The sequence below is a fragment of the Dermacentor silvarum genome, chromosome 2, assembly GCF_013339745.2.
Source record: "Dermacentor silvarum isolate Dsil-2018 chromosome 2, BIME_Dsil_1.4, whole genome shotgun sequence".
Classification (NCBI taxonomy): Eukaryota; Metazoa; Arthropoda; class Arachnida; order Ixodida; family Ixodidae; genus Dermacentor; species Dermacentor silvarum.
This window is the reverse complement of record NC_051155.1, coordinates 87,564,879-87,585,604: the sequence shown is the minus strand read 5'-3', so window position 1 is coordinate 87,585,604 and position 20,726 is coordinate 87,564,879. Positions and strand designations below refer to the sequence as shown.

At 45.0% G+C, this 20,726-nt stretch overlaps 1 protein-coding gene across 1 annotated transcript in view; it reads left to right on the top strand.

Annotated features, from left to right (window-relative positions):
* Window positions 1-20,448, top strand: part of LOC119441015 (probable thiopurine S-methyltransferase) — a 29,592-nt gene extending 9,144 nt beyond the window's left edge. Inside the window, exons 3-9 of the mRNA XM_037705762.2 lie at window positions 9,303-9,395; window positions 12,648-12,777; window positions 16,732-16,784; window positions 17,285-17,359; window positions 17,422-17,507; window positions 20,145-20,189; window positions 20,279-20,448. Of these exons, the coding sequence (XP_037561690.1) occupies window positions 9,303-9,395; window positions 12,648-12,777; window positions 16,732-16,784; window positions 17,285-17,359; window positions 17,422-17,507; window positions 20,145-20,189; window positions 20,279-20,394 (598 nt within the window). The 3' untranslated portion in view covers window positions 20,395-20,448. The remainder of the gene's footprint in view (window positions 1-9,302; window positions 9,396-12,647; window positions 12,778-16,731; window positions 16,785-17,284; window positions 17,360-17,421; window positions 17,508-20,144; window positions 20,190-20,278) is intronic.
* The last annotated feature ends 278 nt before the right edge of the window (window positions 20,449-20,726 follow it).

Genomic DNA, 20,726 nt, shown 5'->3' with positions numbered 1-20,726 from the left:
CTCATGTATGACGTTCTGGCGGGCTAATTGGTTCACAGCTAAAACTGCGCGAAAGAAAACGAGGACACACGAAAGAAACACACACGACACCACGAGCGCAGTGTGTGTTTCTTTCGTGTGTTCTTGTTTTTTTCGTGCAGTTTTAGAAACGTCTAAAAGCTAGGAAATAACTCAGATTGCGTGAAAATACCCGACGCGGCAGCAATATGACAATGTACTGCACGTAGTTTGATGTTAATCGCTGCATTTAGGCGATTAAATGCAGTTTTACCATAGAAAACATGAGGAGATAGTTATTTTTGTCACGAACTTTGAGACGCAGGTTTTGCAGTCCAACGGTGGTATTTAAATTTTAAATTGTTTTTTTCACGTTCATAACATAACAGCAGACATTAAAAACTACCTATAAGAGTGATTATTTTCCATAGTCTGTATTCGGGTCTCATGAGGCTACGGTGTAAATAAGAAACGTGGTTATTTTTTCACGAATATATCAGCAAGAACGAAAAATATCTATTGTTAGTTGACTTAATGAACCAGGGCTAGGAAGCCGCGTGACAATGGAGAAATCAATTGCTGATTGGCCAAACGAAGCCGAAGCATGCATTAGCCAAATGTTTTCCCAACTGTGGATGTCAGGAGACAGTTGGGAGCGTGAGAAAAAGCGATTCCAAAGTGAGTTCATTCTTACGTACTGCGTGATGAAACAAAATTCTGACAAACACGGAGCTCCTGTCAACGCTCTCGTGAATGGAAAAATTTCTGGGGCAGCAGTGCCATGACGCTGTCGTTTTCTCGAATATACAACCGAGGGGTTCACTGCATTGCAGATAACCTCGGCGATAAAATACATTGTTCGAACATCTACTGTTAGAGCCATATCGAGCGGCAAAACTGTGTGACAAAATAATATAACTCCCGATACCTACAAAAGACCAAAGCAGGAGGTTGAAAACGTTTGGGTGTTTCCCATAACAGCTTCAAGTCCTAAGTTGTTATCGCTGAGACCACGATGGGAATACCACGCTGTGTTTACAGCGCAGTAAGTGTCCTCGAGTGCAGCAGCCATGATATTCCCACGTGTGATTTGTTTATCTTGGAAGTATTCTTCTCTGAGCGCTATACGTGTTATCAGGCGTCTGTTACGGTAGGTGCGCTCGGAGCAAGTGATCGTTAAGTGCACTACAAATAGGTTAGCAGCTTCCAGAAGACTTAAGAAGAAGCTCTAGCCCTGGGCAAATTCAGATTGTCCTGTTAAAGTACATGCAAATGCAGAAATGTTTTTAATAAATAAAAACATTCGACTGATCTTAATCAATTTTGTTGCATTTGAGAGAGAAAGTTAAATTCTAGCCGCAGAAGACAGCAGAATTTTTATTTAGAACCTAGGCTAAAAAAATTTGTAGAAGATCGGCGAATTATAGAAATTGAAGCACGAAATGTTTAAGTCTGTAACTCTTCATCAACAATAGATATTGCAGTTCAGTGAATTGCATCTGTTAGAGTATCTCAAGTGGACAGATTTGGAAGGTAGGTGCATAGCTTACATGAAATTGTACAATGCTTACAAAGGGTTTGCAAAAGTCCTACTCACAAGCTAATGGTATATTTTAGAACGACGTGTATTACAACAATTTTGTCTACATTAGTTGTAGTATTTGGTGCGAGACGACGATATACACCGACACCTCACTGAGTTCTCGGTTTCCTAGGCACACTTGCACAGCGGCGACTTCCAAGGAGGTAGAACAAAGGTCTTGCACTGGTAAGGCGACGTGAGGTATTTCTCGCCTGCTTTAAAGCAAGTGCTTCGAATGACCTGTGCGGGCGAATTTTTCCGGATCGGCTATTCCTTACTCCCCATATCCTTGTCATGGGAGTAAACGCCGATAAGCTCTCACAGAAAGCAGCCCATTGAATTCGTCTTAATCTTTTTGTGTGACGACGGATGACAGCATTTATCCTGTTGTATTCAGTTTTCCCAGAAGGATTTCCCTTTTTTCTCATTAGTTTGCGCTCCGCTCAACTCCGCATTGCGCTGAGGTTCTTTAGTTTCAAATCATCTGCTTCTGTGTTCTCTCATGTGCTCCAGACGTGATTAATATGTCCAGCAGGGCACGGTATTCGTTCGTATGGCAGATTTGTCAGCATCTCATTGCTGATCGAATCGGGACCCACAGCACAGCGTTTTCTTAATTTGCTAAGCGCCAAATCCGACTCACGAAAGGTGAATGGCGTATCCATGGTATGGAATGCTTGAGACAACAGAGGGTTCGCCACTCCTGCTGATCTGCCAGATGAAGACAGCATGGGTGGTGCCAGTGCTCAAGCCCGGAAAGGGTCCTGCGAACCCCGCCACATGTCGGCCAGTATCGCTAACATCACGTGTATCAAAGTTGATGGAAAGACTAATTTGCGGCGCTTTCTACTGTTGTAAAGGAAACTACGCGATCCAGGCGGCCAGACCATGACACATCGAAAGTGTTGTCGCTGCATCAGTAGAAAGTGTCAACACACTTCTTCGCTTGGCAGGTGTACGTTGGGGAAGCAATCCTATGCGTCCAGGCTTAAGCTGAACGCTTCACTGATAACAAGCCGCATCCTCTATCAGCTCCCGATGATATTACCATCATCGAGTCAATTCGAGCGTTTGGAGGCAGTGCACAGAAAGGGACTTCGCTTGGCGATGATAGTTCCACAGGCGGCTTCAAACAAGAAAATTACTAATATAGCAGATTCTCTTCCACTCCGCCTCTTGGCATCTCAGGCCTTGCTGACGCAGCTATTAAGGCTGGGCGAGTCCCGCGCAGGCAAGGCTCTTCTCCGGCGGCTAAGAGCAAGCACTCGCTCCCATTTCCATGCGGTGCTGAACACCTTCCGATTTTTAGGATTGGAATGGCCTAAACGAAGTCGCCTTGACCCGCCATGGTCTTTTTCGGGCGTTACCTGCAGCCTCAGTGTACCCCACCTACCGGCGAAACACAACATTTCAGCTGCCGAAGTAAAGTTTCTTGTGCTGGACCACTTGAGCACAGCGTTTCAAAGCCACCTACGCTTGGTGACACACCCCTTATCTCAATTGAAAGGAGGGTCAGGCGGAATAATTGCTGGCTATGTATGCCAGGCTAACCCCGCCTGCTTCATCATCATCACCACCACCACCTACTATTGAGTGCAGCTTGCAGAATCATGACGTTTTTTTTATTGCTGAGTTATAGAGTTAAACTTCAACAATACTTATTTTAATCTTGGAAATTTCAACAATTTTTGTAAAAACATTAACCGCTTAAGCTCAGAGCTGCATTAAGCTCGCGAGCTAGTTAAGGCCCACACAAAGAGCGATGGAACGGGAAATGTTGGGCCTAACGTTAAGGGACAGGAAGAGAGCGGTGTGGATCAGAGAACAAACTGGGATAGCCGATATTCTAATAAACATTAAGTGAAAAAAATGAAGCTGGTTAGGACATGTAATGCGTAGGATGGATAACCGGTGGACCATTAGAGTTACCGAATGGGTACCAAGAGAAGGGAAGCGCAGTCGAGGACGGCAGAAAACTAGTAGGGGTGATGGAGTTAGGAAATTTGCAGGCACAAGTTGGAATCAGCTAGCGCAAGACAGGGGCAATCGGAGATCACAGGGAGAGGCCTTCGTCCTGAAGTGGACATAAAAATAGGCTGATAATGATAAAAATCCTCTTCTACAGTCACTCTGGTGCAATTTTTTATTTTAAGTGCAACAAACCTAATCGAAATCAGTGCAGTGGTTGCTGATAAAAACGATTTCCCCGTTTCCATGTATTTAGATAGGAGCTCGCCAGCTAAAAGCTTTCTTCGAAGAATTATCATCGTCATCGGAAGCATCAGCTTATCTAGGTCTACCGCAGGACAAAGGCCTCTCCCGGTGATCGTCAATCGCCCCTGTTTCCAGCCAGCTCATTTCATTTGTTCCCGGCAAAATTTCTGATTTCATTACATCACTCAATTCTCCTCCGTCCGAGACGGCACTTCCCTTTCCTTGGGACCCATTCTGTAACACAGACTCTGTGCTTCACCGGTTACCTGACTTAACATGAAATGGCTTGTCCAGCTCCATTTCTTCCTCTTAATGTCAATTAGAATATCGGCTACCCCTATTTATTCTCTTACCCACGCCGCTTTCTTCCACTCTCTTAATGTTAAGGCTACTATTTTTCGTTCCCTCGCTCGTAGTGCGCTCCTTAACTTCTCAAGTTTCGTACTTAACTACCGAGTTTCTCCCCCATAGGCTAGTACCGGTATTGTTTTTAATGCCGGGGGACTTGAAATTAAGACCATCATAAAACAGCTGCAAAATTAGCGCTTGTCCTTCGTGCCCTTCCATGTATATGAGATAACTTTTTGTTACAAGACCAGACTGAGCAGATTGTATGTGACGCGTTTTGAGCATGGTCCGCTGATTGATTTTGAACGGGTGACCGGTGAATTGGTGACCGCCGGCCGCACTATCGCCGCTCTCACTGACCCGAAATTGTTTGTTCCGTTTTGCGATGTAGAATGTTGCCCAAATAAACCTTTCATTTTCAATACTTGATATGCTTCGCGTACCCACCAGCACACTGCCGCGTCCGCGTGGGCATAACCATACTTCCCCTAATGTCAGGTATTTACATGAAGCTTGCTTCTCTGCGTGAAAATTAAATAAGGGTTTCCGATCGAGATTGAGCTACAGTGAGAGTTAACCAGCAGAAGTACAAGCATGAGACAGGACCTGTGACCATAAACTCACATTTTTACTGCGACAAGGTAAAAACTCAAAAGTGAGTTGTTGGGGCCGTTCGTCCATTCATCAATTCCATTTCACGATGACGACCGTCGTCTTCATTATTGTTTCGTCATCGCCGGCCCATGTCGTCATACTGTGCTTCAGCCTCGTCATAGGGCGAAGAAAAAAAAAAAACTTCGCCAGCACTACTCTACACATATAATTTATGTCGCTGCGGAAATGTGCACTTGGGAGTTCAACTGAATCTGCGCTATATACACACACGTTTTGCCCTTGGTAAATTGCGGGGGGAGGGGGGGGGGTTATGCGCGCCAAGCAGACTCTGAGAGCGCAGAAGTTCGCAAACGTATCGCACAGTGGTGAAGTGACGTCGAAAACCCTGCCTCCAAGTTCCCAGCGTCATTATCGTTGGCATGTAGGCATTCACCGAGGCACTGACTATACTGCTGTGACCAGGAGCGTAGCCAGGGGGGGGCATGCACCGCCGACCAAAACTACCACCGACGCCGGGAATCATTCTGGATTCTGGCTACGATGTCTTTTTCACGCTCGAAAAGATATTTCGGCACGAAAATTGCGAACTCTGGCTGGATTTCGTGGCAATGCCCTTGCACCTGGAGTCACGTAACGCAAGGAGCCCCAACCGATCACTAACTTTCAAAGGCTTTTCGATAGCGAGCGGGCGCGTTGCGGCATCTCGCAGCGGCCGCGGAATCTACGGAGCGCATGGATTTCAATTCCGGAACTTTATGGGTATAAAGTTCTCATAAACTTTTGGCGCGTAAGGTGCACCGACATTTCCAAAGGCGTGCTTAGATTTTCAATTCTGGAACTTTATGGGGTTAATGCTCTTATAAACTTGGGTCAACATGCGTGCACTGGAGCCCTCGTGTCCAAGCCGTTCCAGAATTGAAAGCACGCGCTCGCAATCTTCCACACACGAAAATACTAAATATCACCGTGACTGTGAGCAAGCAGCTGATAATTTTCTCCAAACATTTTCACGAAGCGTGCCTAATGTGATCGATCAGCTGGACCAGGGCAGGCAAAGTAAAATATGAGAAAACAGAAGAAAGTAAATGGGTCACCCTTCCAGTGACCATTGCCAGCGCAGAGAGAATATCTTTTAACAAGAGTTTACTAAAAAACAACTTGCGCTCTCTACAATGTCTGTGGAACGCATGGTTAGGCTGGCGCTTCTATACGCCCACAGAGACGTCGGCATCAACATGTCCAAAGTCATTGACCGCCTCGCTCAACTTCCCCGCCGAGAGAAGTTTGTCCTTTAGATAGCGAAGCCGCAAAAATCAATGCAAGTAAAAAGCTCTGTTCCTTCAGGTCCATAAGCTTGTAATTATGAAAACGTATGACTGTTCGTTGGCTTTTAAAACCGCAGAAATTTTAGCCGTTTATTCTAGCAGTTAGTATCATGATCAAAATTATCATGCGAATATGAAAGTTACGAGGACATCTAAAACCAATTTTGACCAACCTTGCTCATTGAAAGCCCGGCCCACGCGGCGTTTGCCAAAAACACACTATGATATTGGGTAGTTCAACTTGCCGCATCATCTGTGGATTTCGCTTGTCATTTTCTTTCCTTTTTAGCTACCTGCTTTTATTTCTTTTTTTTTGAAACGATGCAATACCCTCCTTTAATTTTGGGTGCAGAATAATTATTGCCGCTGTGCAGGCAGTTAAATTACACATTTTCGTACTGATTTCTGCATTATTCTTGTATTATTCCACCCACATGGCGCTGTAGCGACCGCTGCATGGCCCGGGTACATATCACGATTTCTGCGATCATAGTTTCGTTCTTGCCTGGATCATCTGTCTTTCTATGCGCAAAGTTTACTATCTGCGACTGCGCAACATGTTTATTTGTCTTGTTTGACGCAATATATACAGTGACGTTTGCTTAAATACGTAGATTTATTGTAGACTTAGACGTATATTTAAATATCTTGTTGCGAGGTTTTGTGTATACAAGCAGTGAACTTTGTTTTCAGCGACTCTTTTTTGCCCCTTAGCGAGTTGTATCTTCGCATTTGTATAATGCATTCCGTCTTCGCATGTCTAATGTATATTTTGCAGAACTCCTACTTTTATTAGTACTTACACCGTATAATCTCGGTGTAATTACAATACACGACCGGTAACAGCCGCTCCTGCGCAATCTATTGCAACGAGGGACAGCGTCATTGAGGTTTTTTCCTGGCCGTTGCATATGTGCAAAAATGTAAACAAGGTTCTTGAATGACAAAGATTCATCAAAATATTTGTCCTCAACTTATTCATTTCATGGACTTTACGTTTTTCATATCAGCTACATGCACTGATTTGCTGGTTTCGAACTGATATAGTTCTAAAGTTCGTGTGATATTTTCTTTACTTATTAAATAGAAAAAAAAACGCGATAGCATTGATATTAGTTATTGCTGCCACAATTTTTGGGACATACGAATATATTCTTTTATGAAAAAATACATAATTTACTTGACAGTGCGTAGCATTTAATAATTCGTTTGCAGCATCTCATGTACAATGCCATTGGCAATGCAGTTATTATTCATGTATTTGATCCCTTGACAAATTCTATAAAGAGGAGGCCGCGCGGCAACCTGAGACCCCCAACAAAATTTCTGGCTACGCCACTGGCTGTGACCATATGCCAGCATAAGACATATTCAAGGACATTTTCACCCAATTTACACAACTTTCACTCGAATGCCTGCACAGGTCACAAAGCAATCTGTCCGAAAAAAAAGCAAAATACCACAGCACCTGTAGCTGTAGCACCTTGGCTCAATTCAAAAGGCTTATTTGCATAGCTGAAAGCAGCTAGGCGCATTGCCCCACGGCCTTCGGAAGCCCAACTACATAAGAGCTGCGCGATAAGCTGGCACAGCAAACAACGAATACTGACGCCGCCTGGCTTATAGCACTATTTGTGGAACAATGGACCGCCGATACGACCTCACTCAGCGATAAAATTGTTACAGCATTGCCAGGCAACTGAGTGAACGTTGTGTTAGTACTGGCCGCGGTCCGCATTATCAAGAAGGGCGCTTTGAAAATTGCACACTCGTGAGCAAAAGTGTACGGACCACTCGAAACAAAAACATATCGTTCCTTTAATAGACGCGAAGCTGAAAATTGACAAGTGCACTGGAATGTTTCTGTAGTCAAGTTTGAATTGCGGTAGCTCATTTCAGGGTGCGTGACCAAGCTGCAAATAAATAAAGCTTTTTCTCAGAAATTATGGCTGGTACTCTTGGTCACGGGTATGTAAAGTGAATCAGGTCCCATATTCACAAACAGTTTTCACGCTAGAATTGTTCATAAGAACAAATTCAAGCCATTCTCAATGCTATATTAGGGGAACGGCCGGGATAGCATGAAAGCTGTGTGAATTCGGCCCCTGTTTCACAATGCTGCACTAGGGAAATATCCGGAGAAAGATGTAAGTTGCCTGGCTTCGTACGGCTGCGAAATACTGTAGAATTGTGTGCTCGCCATGACACCAGTCACTATAGCAGGTATGAAAAAGCAAGTGCGTTGTTCTTTCGCATCACATGATCTTCGCTTCGTTGCTGTGCAGCGCTTTAGAATTATTATATCCAAAGTAACTGTAACGCTAGCGCAAAATTTTAAGTGCTTATTCTGTAAGGACTATTACAACGCTGTGCAATTTACGCGTACGTACGCACACACTGCGCTGGATGCTTCGCGTGCAACGCCTGTGGCACTCAGAATGTATAACTCCGTGCGTGTCGCGGTCGAGCTTTACGGTTGCTCAATTTTCGCGCGTGCCCAGCGTCAGCCTCAATGCGAGGCTCAGAACAAAAACAGCAAGAACAACAACGAAACGCAAACGTGATCTAAAGCAACGCATTAAGAGCAGTAAAACACAGGTTGTTCATTGTTAAAGCATAGAATTGTTGTAATTTATTACTGAGCCGAAATAGAGGGCAATTTCATGTATTTACTGGTAAAAACACCGAACTGTTTCTTGATACAAACGCAGCTACTGCAAGAAATCTTGCTGGACGTTGCACCTATATATGAAACACGCAAACGCACTTGCACACACGCAAAAAATAATTAAACAGGCGGTAATAAAGGCGATGCAATAAAAACTCATGAGCGATAAGGTGCATACGTGGAACTAATGATCACCAAGAAAACATAAAATTACCGTTGACAGCGTATTTGAAGAAATACACTAAGTGTCCATCGAGTATCTGTAAGCCATTAATTTCGCGTTCCTGATGTACCTCTATATAGAATAGTTGTTTGTCCAAATGTTTTCGAATGGCCCAGGCGGGCTTTCTCTCGTATTTTGATTTGGCTTTAGCTATTCTGCGAGTCTACGTAGAGCAATAGGGTTTTACTTTGTTTGTAACAAATTGGAAACCTATTCGAAGCTGTCATGCAGTAGTTTCGGTCCTCCGTATCGTTTAATGATGTCAAGGAAGTTGTTACAGCTTTAAGACTTCGCTGACATTTTCTGTGCTCTTCCCTCTTTCCTCAACAGACTCCTTCGGGACAACGCAGACGCTGTCCTAGCTGGCAAGCGTGAGGGAACCGTGTTCCTCCCAATGTGCGGAGACGCTACCGAACTCAAGTGGTGAGGAAGTCGATTTGGCTGTTACAAGTCTGCGCTGTGTTCGACAGCGCTGTCTTGTTACTAGCTGTGGTTCAGTGGCCATGATATCTTGCTGATGAGTGTAGGGTAGTGGCTTTGAGTTTGAGCTTATTTTCACCTCAACCATGTTACATTGCTCTGAGAAACACACTTTGAAAAAAAAAATGGCGCTTTGAAGGCGCGAAAGAGAGCTGCGATTTTAAACGCAGCTTGACTGGCCCCACCTCTCAGCGAAAGAAGGTGGCAAAGCGTCGCATTAAAAATGCAATAAGTGTGTTGAAGGTAAGGTACAAAAGAGTAGAAGAAATGCAAAATATAAAATGGGGCGTCTTGCTGGTATTAGCTAATAAAGAATAATGTATTCCGAACAATATTATCAAAACACCATAATGAACCCGCCATTTCGCGAAAGGAGGCGCAATTTCCTTCATGTTACATTAACTTCATTAACTGCGTGTAGAAGTGTAAATTGTATCATTTTTGATGGGGGCGAAATGCGAAAACACCCGTGTAGTTAGATTTAGGTGCACGTTAAAGAACCCCAGGTGCTCCAAACTTACGGAGTCTTCTACTACGGCGTGCGTCATAATCAGAATTGGTTTTGGCACGTAAAACCCCATCATCTAGTTTTTTTTTAAATTGTAACATTTTGATAGCATAGCTTGTTCGGCAAAAGGAAATGGTCGTGCTCCTTATGTCTAGTGGTTCGGGACGAAGCGTTTCGCTCTAAACACGCTGTACAGTTAAGGTTTCCATTTCCTTTCTTAATTTTAGTTATATGACCAAGTATACTTTAAAATCTTAAATGTTTACATTTGTTAAGCAAATATTAAGTATGAGCATTAATTTCGACATTTGTAATATTGCGCAATGCATTCTCTTGAAGTACGAGCAATTTTGGTTTAGATTGCCAGGTACTCGTACCGCACAACAAGAGCCCATACCGTAAGTATGAACCAAAAAGTGCATTATAGATTCTCAATTTCTGAATAACTGGGAGGAACGACTGGCACATCCGAAGTATGCCTATAGTATGCTTAACTTGCTTCGTAGCATTTCGTTTTGTGAATCCCACAGCATGTGCTCATGGAAAATAACTCCCAGGCGTTTCGCTGTCGAAGAAAGGTCAGCGACAGTGTTATTCCAGTATAATTTTTTGTAGCAGCGCGCATGGTTTCATGAGGTAATAGCAGTGCGAACTAACACATATACACAAAGAAAGAGACACACGAGGACAATGTACATTTCTCTTTCTCTACCCGCCGTGGTGGCTTGGCGGCTATGGTGTGGCGCTGCTAAGCACGAGGTGGCGGGATCGAATCCCGGCCGTGGCGGCCGTATTTCGAAGGGGGCGAAATGCAAAAACGCCCGTGTATCACGCATTGGGGGCACATTAAATATCCCCTGGTGGTCGGAATTTCCCGAGCCCCCCACTACGGAGTGCCTCATAATTATGTAGTGGTTTTGGCACGTAAGACCCCAGAATTTCTCTCTGTCTCTGTCTTAACTTTTTCTCTGTCTATAACTTTTAATTCGCGTTGCTATGACCTCATGCTTCAAAGCCAAGTCGCCCAATCTTTAATCTTAGTAAGGCACTTGGTTTCCTTGGAACAGAAAAGAACGGCCTTTGTTTTAAAAAAAAAGTTTATTTATAAATAGTTACGAGTATAGGCCATACGCACAAATCATTGAATGTGTTAAGTACAAAAACAAGGTCGCCGTGTCCGTCCCTATGGAAAATAAGGTAGTCGAATTCGCATACATAACAAAGGGAACAGATTGATTTATGTTTACAATGTTATTGATATAAATAATAAAATGTAAGGGCCCCAATATGCTTCCTTGGGGTACGCCCTGTGTAATATTTGCAGAGGATTGTTCTGTGTTTATTGTTACACATTGTTGCTTATTCTTCAGGTAACTCGTAATGAAATCCAATCTAATGCCCCGAACGCCGTATTACGGTAATTTTTGTAACAGAGTATGGGGATTAATCTGGTCAAATGCTTTTGTAAAGTAAAAAAAAAGAGGCCTAGAGTAAATTTTTCTGTGTTCTATGTTGGCTAGTATAATTTTGTTTTGCGGTAGCAATGCTGTCTTTATCGACAACACCGACCTGAAGCTATACTGAGCCGGCGTTATTATTGAGTGGTGTTCAAAAAAAGTGCGATAATCTGACAAAAGATTACGTAGAATCTCCTCAGGTAGTTATCTGAGTGATGCGTGAGCATTTCGTAGTAACGAAGTGGTGTTGAGTGCTCACACTCAACACTGCTGGTAATGCTGGTAATGCTGGCACTGCTCAGCGGCTGCGGTCGTCTTGGCGCCATTACGGTATATGCGACAGCGCTGCGGCGACACGAACTGCCGCGGAAGGCGTCGCACCGTGAACTGACGAGGCAAGCAAACTACTGCAGGTGGCGGCGCCAGGTGCGCTGATGACGTTCCGATCCGAAGCCACGGCTGCTCCACATTTCTGGCTTACTAAAGGTGTGCCTAGTGCGTGCCTTATCGCATACGCCACGTGATCACAGAGTCGCGCTCGTGCCACTGCTCGCGCGTTCGTTGTCGTCTTCTTCCACGGCTCACGTTCATCATAAGTATCGTAACAGCGCAAACAATACAGGGACAAAAGGAAGGAAAGACGACAACACAAAGAAAAGAGCCCTGAGTACAAGAAATATATTGCAACAAGACGGCAAGTTGGGCCAGTTGGTTGGGATTCATCTTAAGTATCGTAACAGCGCAAACAATACAGGGACAAAAGGAAGGAAAGACGACAACACTTTTGTCCTTTTGTCCCTGTATTGTTTGCGCTGTTACGATACTTAAGATGAATCCCAACCAACTGGCCCAACTTGCCGTCTTGTCACGTTCATCAGTTGACGTTGCGCCACCTTCCACAGCAGTTCGTGTCGCCGCATCGCAGTTACCGTAATGTCGCGAATACGACCGCAGCCGCTGAGCAGTGCTAGGGTTACCAGCAGTGTTGAGTGTGAGCACTCAACACCACGTAGTTACTACGAAATTCCTACGCATCATTCAGATAACTCCCTGAGGAGATTCTACGTAATTTTCACTTGTCTGTTCTTTGGCAGAGCAATGTGACAATATTAATATGCCAGGAGGGGTTCTTAGGTTCATGGGACATTCAGTGCACTGTGTTACCGTGCCAAACACTGTGTCGCTTGCAGTCTAGAATAGAGCCCGACAACTGAAGTGTTTTCTGCATAGGTTCTACGACCAAGGCTTTCGAGTGGTGGGTGTCGAGTTTCTGGAGACAGTGGCTCGTAGCTTCTTTGCCGCCAACGACCTGACGCCCTTGGAAGGCCACTCTAACGTAAACGGCTGCAAGATCCTGCAAGTGAGTGTGCAGTTTAGCGCTACAAGGTACAGCTAAATGGGTTAGTGGATGTGACGGCATGGAAGACAAGGCTATAAAGGGATACGTCACAGGTCCGGATCCTCGCACAGCGCAGGTCTGTATGTAAACTTTGATACAGCGTCAACTAATCAGTGATTAAACATCGGTTACACTGGGCTGAGTAGTGCAGTTTGTGCGTATTGGATGCTTCGCGCGGAGTTGAAACACGGAGTCTACGCTGGAATTTCCATTTGGATGTTCAGTTCTGTAGTAATGTAACACCGATAGCAGTTTGACTGATGTTTTGTAAATGTGCTTTTTGATGCGCAGACCTTCCACCAGCAAGATACCTTCCGGTGTCCTTAGCGAGTTAGTTTAAATGAGTACTGTGCAAAACAGCACGTTTATAGGATACAATAAAGCACCAATAGTGTTCCTGCTACATGCACTCGTACGTTGTATATACAAACTCGTTCATGTTGTATGCATTCTGCTCTTACAAATGAACTCGTTCATAGTGGACCAAAATGGGGAGCAAATAGGTGCAAATGATGGACCAAACAAGTACACACGCGATTAAACATGACTGGAGTAAACGGGTCCAGTTCCCTAATCCTATTTGATGGAATGCCTTTGAAAACAATTAGATTTTTATACCACACAGATAGTGCCATACAGCTAGCTTTATGTTCTCAAACGCTATATTAATTCATATCAAATGGGGTTACACTCGCACTCGCACGCAAAGCACTCGCACGCAAAGGAATAACACTTCGCAATCAGGAATATCGGGAAACACAAAGCGTTTTAGTACACACAAAAGCTGGTCTCTAAATGCGGAGCGGGTAATATCAACAGGATCAGGACGTCATTACATAGAGCGAAATTCGCTGACGTTTTGTAGCAATGGGATAAGGAATAACGCCATTGCTACTGAGAAAAAAAATTGTTGTACGCGCGTTTTTATTCGTCTTTTTTTTTTTAAGGCGATGTATTATGAATTCATGATGCGTTCATTTCCTGTGTGCCGAAACCGAAGCTGGTTCACAGAAACAAGTAATATAATAAATCATGTGATGTATATTCTGACGCTTGCCAGTGTCCTTTTCTGGAATTAAGAAAGCATGAACGTTCATCTAACTCTAAAAAAATGACAAGACCGACATGTTACTTTACACGCATTTAGGGTCACAAATTGTTCTATAAACGGTTCAGTCTCTAAAATTAGCTTTGAATGGGAAGAACGGAACTGTCAGGATGCAACGAAAATAAACTGGCAATTTTACCTTTTGTGTTCGATGTTTCCGTAGTGATCAAAACGGTGTTTTACATAGTTACAATACAGCCTTCTATTGGATCCAGTACGCGCCATTTTACGTATATTATATATGAGAAGTTCTGGCTTTGAAGTTGTAAACAATACTTGGTGATTTTCAGGTGAATAGCTGGAAGTTCCTAGCAAAAGCGTTTTCTTAGATAAAAGCAGTCTCAACGAGTTGTCCCGATTACATAGGTCTAAAGGAAATGCATTTATGCAGGGTGCTTTTTTCTGGCGGCACTAAAATTTTAAAATGAGAAAAATATAAATCTTGGTCACGTTATGTTTACCATTAGAGTGTACGGATTGGCGGCCTCTAGATACAGAGCAATTTCCGCACTTACATACCTAATTAGCGAAGTTACGGTAATGAACTTTCTAATTATCAACAATATGTGGCTACAACAATTGAGTACTTTGGGGCCCGTCCTAGACACTACCTATCTCAACGATCAAATTTTGAATAGCGGAGTTCATGTGGGAGCTACGCGAACAATTAGTTCCCCTTGGCAGGCTCCTTGAAACAGAAACTGGCCGCAAAAAGCGCGTCTGTGTCCTCGATGGTGCCGCCCCCTCGCCTGTCGTCACGTCTCCGAGGTCACCGCCGGTCCGGCTCCGCTAGCAGCATGCCTCACCTTCTTGCTGTCTGCGGCGTGGGCATATGGCTTCAGTGCCGCTGGGCCGCCAAATTTGCTTCGTCATTCCGTCGGGCGCCACGTTGGGCTGTTGCGCCAACCCCGCTCCTTGGGCTTTTAGATACAGCAGGCACGGCGTCATATAAGCCTGTAGCGTCGACTGCGAACGCCGCAGACAGCGCGGAGATAACGCAAGCTGCTCGCGGGGCCGAACCGGCATTGACCTCGGAGACGTCACGAAATGGGGGGGGGGGGGGGGGGGGGCGGCGACGGGGAGGGTTACGTTACGATGCCATCTCACATACAAAGATGTACACTTACCACTAAAGTGTCGCCGTCGGTGTGATGCGTAACGAAGCGACGACGGCCCGTTCTGGTTGGGTGCTGCTGTGGAAAACAGCCCGAACACGATGGGGAATCGACTGCGAAAAGAGCGACTTTGCTGCCACGCTATGTACATGGAGAATTTTATTTCGTGATGCTGTGTTTATACACAGGCAAATAGAACTTCATAAGTACAACTTTTGCCTAAATCGAACATCTAAAACTTAGCATAATATAGCTAATCATTGCGCTATAAGTATGCTTCGGTTATTTCTAGACGACATCGAAAAATATGCCATTCGTTACATCTGTATGCCCAATAAGTTTTGCAGTCAGGTTTGTTCTAGCTACAAGAAAGATTGCGTATATTGGCGCTTTCATATGTCATCGAGGGCGGCCTGTTCTCCAAGAGGACTTCGACAAGGCGAGCACAGACGTACAGTGACATGGACATTCAGTGCAAAGTAGACAATATGTGCGAATGTTTTCTCATGGTATTTCGTAATTCGCATCAATTAATTTCATTTCAGTTTTATTTTACAGAAAAAAATACACATTTCTGGTAGGGATACCTGGGCAAAAAGCTGTTTTTTGACAGCTTGACTGTGCCCGGGCAACTTGGAAACTGTTACCAGTGGTGCATTCAGGAGATGAAAGAGATTAATGATAAAACATAGCCATTAATAACACATACAGGTAACATGCACATATTCTTGCACATATACTCACATATATAAACCATGGCGTCATAGAAACACACATAGAAAAATAAACTGATTAGACTTCAACAGCGCACAGATATACCAACAGTAAAAATTTTAAACATATCCATTTCCAACAATAGTATAGGTTCGAAGTTTAGTCGACGTTGAAAAGAAAACCACTTGTACAGTCGGCATTGCATCTATAGTTAACAGTAATATAAGGCTATATGTTCCGAAAATATTCTTTATGCTCTTTCAAAGTAAAGCCCATGGTACGCTTGTACCTGTTTAAGATACTAGGTAAATTATGTTCAAGGGTTTAGTGCGTCGGGGGAACAGGCGTTTTGTAAAGGCTCTTTCGCAAATATGTTGGTCGCGTCCGAAACACATCTTTAGGACAGATGCTTGGGCATGGCAAGTTGCTAAGTTTTTCAGAATGTGGAGTTACAAGCTGAACGGAATAAACCGTTTTACTAACACCAGTAACAAAGTTGAAGCAGTTGATTCTTTTTCATAGTTTGGGACATCGTTAAGGTAGGTAACGTAGAAGAGACATCCAGGTATGTATTGGTCTCTCTTCTTTGGTTAGTGCTGTTTGAGACCGGAAAAATCAGTAAAGTACCCCTTTTAAAGGCCTGGCCTTTAAAACAGGAAAGACGGACAGGAAAGTGGCCTGAATATGCTTTCAAAAATATTCAGATGGCAGTCACGAAATAATTTTGTCATGCATACTGCACGATCGTGCTCATTAATGCGCGTGTTGTTAATTAGCAAAATATAATTAGTTTGCAAATGACCAACAGTACCCTGCAGTTACACATGCATAGTTAAACACTGAGCGGAAAACCTTGCTGAACAAGGCGATGCTATAGTTTTTCTTTGTGTTTTCAGCAGCAACTTTTCTGCGCTGATGCGCTGATGTTGAAAGCATGGCGTCATTTGAAAAAATAAACTGGGCTCCTTTGCTTTTCAGACACCCGACTTAATGTTGAGCATCTACATCTGTGACTTGTACACCTTCAGCAAGTAAGTGCTTCAACATGCTTGAACGTGCTTCAAGCAAGTGCTTAAAGAGGCCTTCGTCCTGCAGTGGACATAAATATAGACAGATGAAGATGATATATAAAGACCCACAAGAGAAGACAACGGAAATAAAAGCAGAATTAATGCTTCTGCTGTACACAAATTCTCCTCCACACTTTCCTACTCCTCAAGAGAAATTCGTTAGTGTTACCTTATTCAATCAGTAATCCATCACCTTTGGCATCTATATTGTCTGGTAACTGTATTTCACTCATGCTTCTAGAATTTCCTTCGCAGTGAAATTGCTCAATCAAAGTTTTATAACGTATACACGCACGCACGCACGCGCACATAACTGCAATGCTCTGCTAGGCAGGGGCTAATGCCCGTGGTTAAAATGCTTTATTAGTAGTTTCTTGAGGACAGTTACAAGAGCCGCAAGATCGAATGTTTCAACGGTGGTCGTACGCCGTTCAAAAGTGGCAGCGTGGCCTTGGGCGCAGGGACTGCGAAGGCACCATGGACATCGTGTGGGACCGTGGTGGCCTAGTGTCCGTCAGGGAGGAGGACAGAGGCCGGTGAGGAGAGCGACACGTTGCTTGGGTGCCGGTGACAACGCCGTGTCCTTTTTTTTGCGCAGGTACGTCGCGCTTCTGAAGTCCCTCTTGGCGCGCAATTTTTCCTACGCCTTGTACACCACCGAGTACGACGACACCGGTTTCCAAGGTGAGCACTGAGAGCCTGAAGGATATTTTATTCCAGCTTAGGAAAGACACCTTGGTGCTGACTGTTCAGACAGAGCGCCCAATGGGCGACGCATGGTGTGCGGCAGTCCTGGTCGCACGCACGCACGCACGCACGCACGCACGCACGCACGCACGCACGCACGCACGCACGCACGCACGCACGCACGCACGCACGCACGCACACACGCACACACGCACACACACTTTTTTTAAAAATCGTCGGCCTTTCCCGTATACCAGAAAATGGGGGTAAGCGAAGCTTTTGCTGGGTGCACCCTGTGTTTGACAGTTATGTTTCTTGTGAGTAGCTTGACCGTGGCCAAGGGAAGGTCAGGTGATCTGCTCGGCGTTGGCGCGGTGCCGCAGCTTCAGCGGCTCGCACCGTAGGAACGGCCCGTCGACGGCGCCCCCTTTCACGGGCGATCTCCCGTCGGCACTGGGCGAGAGCTGCCTATTGTTCGGGGGTACCGACAATGCGCGGCCGTCCCATCGGGCTCGGCGGAATCGAAACGGCGCTGATTGGCTGCGCACGTGGCGTGAGCGCGCGCCTACGCAGCTGGCACCGTGCCTAATGACAATCTCCGGCGCCGACGAGCGGCCACTGGAGCCGGAGTTTTAGCGTTACATCGCCGGCGCAGGCTAGCGTATACAAGCTTCGCTTGAAAAGGAAGCTTTCTGTGCGTGGTCTCCAGGACTTGCGTGACCGTGGCTGCTGCGTGCTGCTATTGTCTTGTCGATTAGCTCACACCCCGATGCTGGGATCGACTCTATAGGTGTCCAAGTGAAGCACCCCGATGCTCTAATCATTAGGCTGTACTCGCACGTTTCCTTGTACCGTGCCAATGCCAATTAACTCCTTGAGATGATCGCTGCGTGTGTCGCGTTGCGTAGACCGGATGCGCGAGAGAACATGCACGCGCCAGTTACCTTTACACCAAATTAAATCACTTTCCAAGCTCGGGCGGGTCTTACGGCGTTGCAGGCCGTAAGGTTCAGTCTTCTGACACCATATTTTGTTTTGTTGGTTGGGGCCCGAAGAGCGGTAGGGTGGTCTGATCTACAGGAACTTGTGCATTGCGTTGCGTAGCTATACCTCCACTTACATCTGAGCCTTCGAGGAGGGTCTTTCTCTATAGGTGCCTGGATTACTCTTGAGGTTATGTTTCATGGGTCACGTAGGTGGCGCTGGCTTTCTGCTGAGGTATTTAACAGAAGGTGCAACGTCGTGTGTAGGGTTGACACGTTTATGTTGTATCTCAGATGTTCATGTCAACTCGTGGTACTTGAAACGCAATTCACGGTTTCTTTTCATCTTCGTGGCGACACAAATGTCAATAGACAGCTTTAGTTTAGACAGCCACGCACGCAACGTGCGCGGTTTTGCGTACGTAGCGATATTTAGTGGGCAGATTACAAGTAACACCAACAGAAAACGTTGACAGTCACTTTAAAGGCACTCGAACCCACGACCTTCGGTGGGAGTCGAACCAACGAGCTTTGGTGTTAATTAAGGTGAAGTTAATTAAGCCATGGTTTATTAAGGCACATTAAAGATAGAGGACAGGATCGCCAGTCAGCCTCTAGAGTATGTAAAGGAGTACATTTATCTAGGTCAATTACCCACAGGGGACCCTGATCACGAGAAAGAAATTCACAGAAGAATAAAATTGGGTTGGAGTGCATACGGCAGGCATTGCCAAATCCTGACGGGGCGCTTACCACTGTCGTTGAAAAGAAAAGTGTACAATCATTGCATTCTACCGGTGCTAAAATGGGGCAGAGACTTGGAGGTTAACAAAGAAGCTCGAGTTCAAGTTATGGACCGCACAAAGAGCGATGGAACGAAAAATCTTAGGACTAACGTTAAGAGACAGGAAGAGAGCGGTGTGGATCAGAGAACAAACGGGGATAGCCGATGTTCTAGTTGACATTAAGCGGAAGAAATGGAGCTGGGCAGGCCATGTAATGCGTAGGATGGATAACCGGTGGACCATTAGGGTTACAGAATGGATACCAAGAGAAGGGAAGCGCAGTCGAGGTCGGCAGAAAACCAGGTGGGATGGTGAAGTTAGGAAATTTGCAGGCGCAAGTTGGAATCAGCTAGCGCAAGACAGGGGTAAGTGGAGATCACAGGGAGAGGCCTTCGTCCTGCAGTGGACATGAATAGGCTGATGATGATGATGATGAAAGATAGAGTTAAAGCACTCGAACCCACGACCTCTAGTGGGAGTCCAACCCTCTACTTTGGTGGGAGTCCAAGGCACGATCTTTGGTGCTATTTAGGGCGAAGTTAACGGAAGCACAGTTAGTTAAGGTAGAGTTAATTAAGGCACTCGAACGCGCAACCTTTGGTGGGAGAACACAAGTAATGAGAATGTAAATTTATGTAATGCATGGCTCCAGAGCGTGCAGGCATTCGCCTTCATACTCTTTAGTGATATTCGAAATAAAATCAAGGTGTCTGAGAAAGTGGAGTTCTAGAATACTTTCAGATGAAGATGGTTCGTGTAGATATACATTGCGGGAATGTGAGACCTCATGAGTCGTTCAGCTTGACAAGTTTATACACAAAGGGGAGGAATTATATGTATGTCATGTGACTCTTTCTCTCTCGCAGGTTTTCCGCGGAACGTTTCACTTCCTTTGATTCGGGAGCTCTATGGTAAGCCACAGCACCTAGCTGTAGTGCGCGAACAGCGCGCACGCAAATGCTTCATTAAGCGGTGCCACGTTGTCATATTTTCTCTCTAGGGGAAGACTACGAGATCACCCAGCTCGGTGTCACCTTCATCGAGCGCTCTTACGTGAAGACAAAAGTGATCAAGGAAACGCTCTGGCACCTAAAGAAGCCAAGTTCTCGGAGCTAGCAGTTTGGGACAAGGCAAATAAACTAAACGAATAAATCAGATAAGAAAATGGTGTTCGATCGCAGCTGTTGTGATTTAGAAACTAGATTCAACATTTATTCCAAGTTTTGTACATGTGAAGGCAAACTTTTCTAAGCTATTCAGTAAATTTTCACTTGCGCTTTGGCTTTATTCCGCGTGGTTTCAGCACCACATGCGTGTCAAGCAAGATGGCATGAAGATAGTGTGTGGATGAAGTGCGGCTTGGCTTCGCTACGGCTCGTTAAGCAACTCAACGAGAAGTCCATTGTAGCTGGATCGAGAAAACTAACCAGCCGTAAGTGGTCATGTAT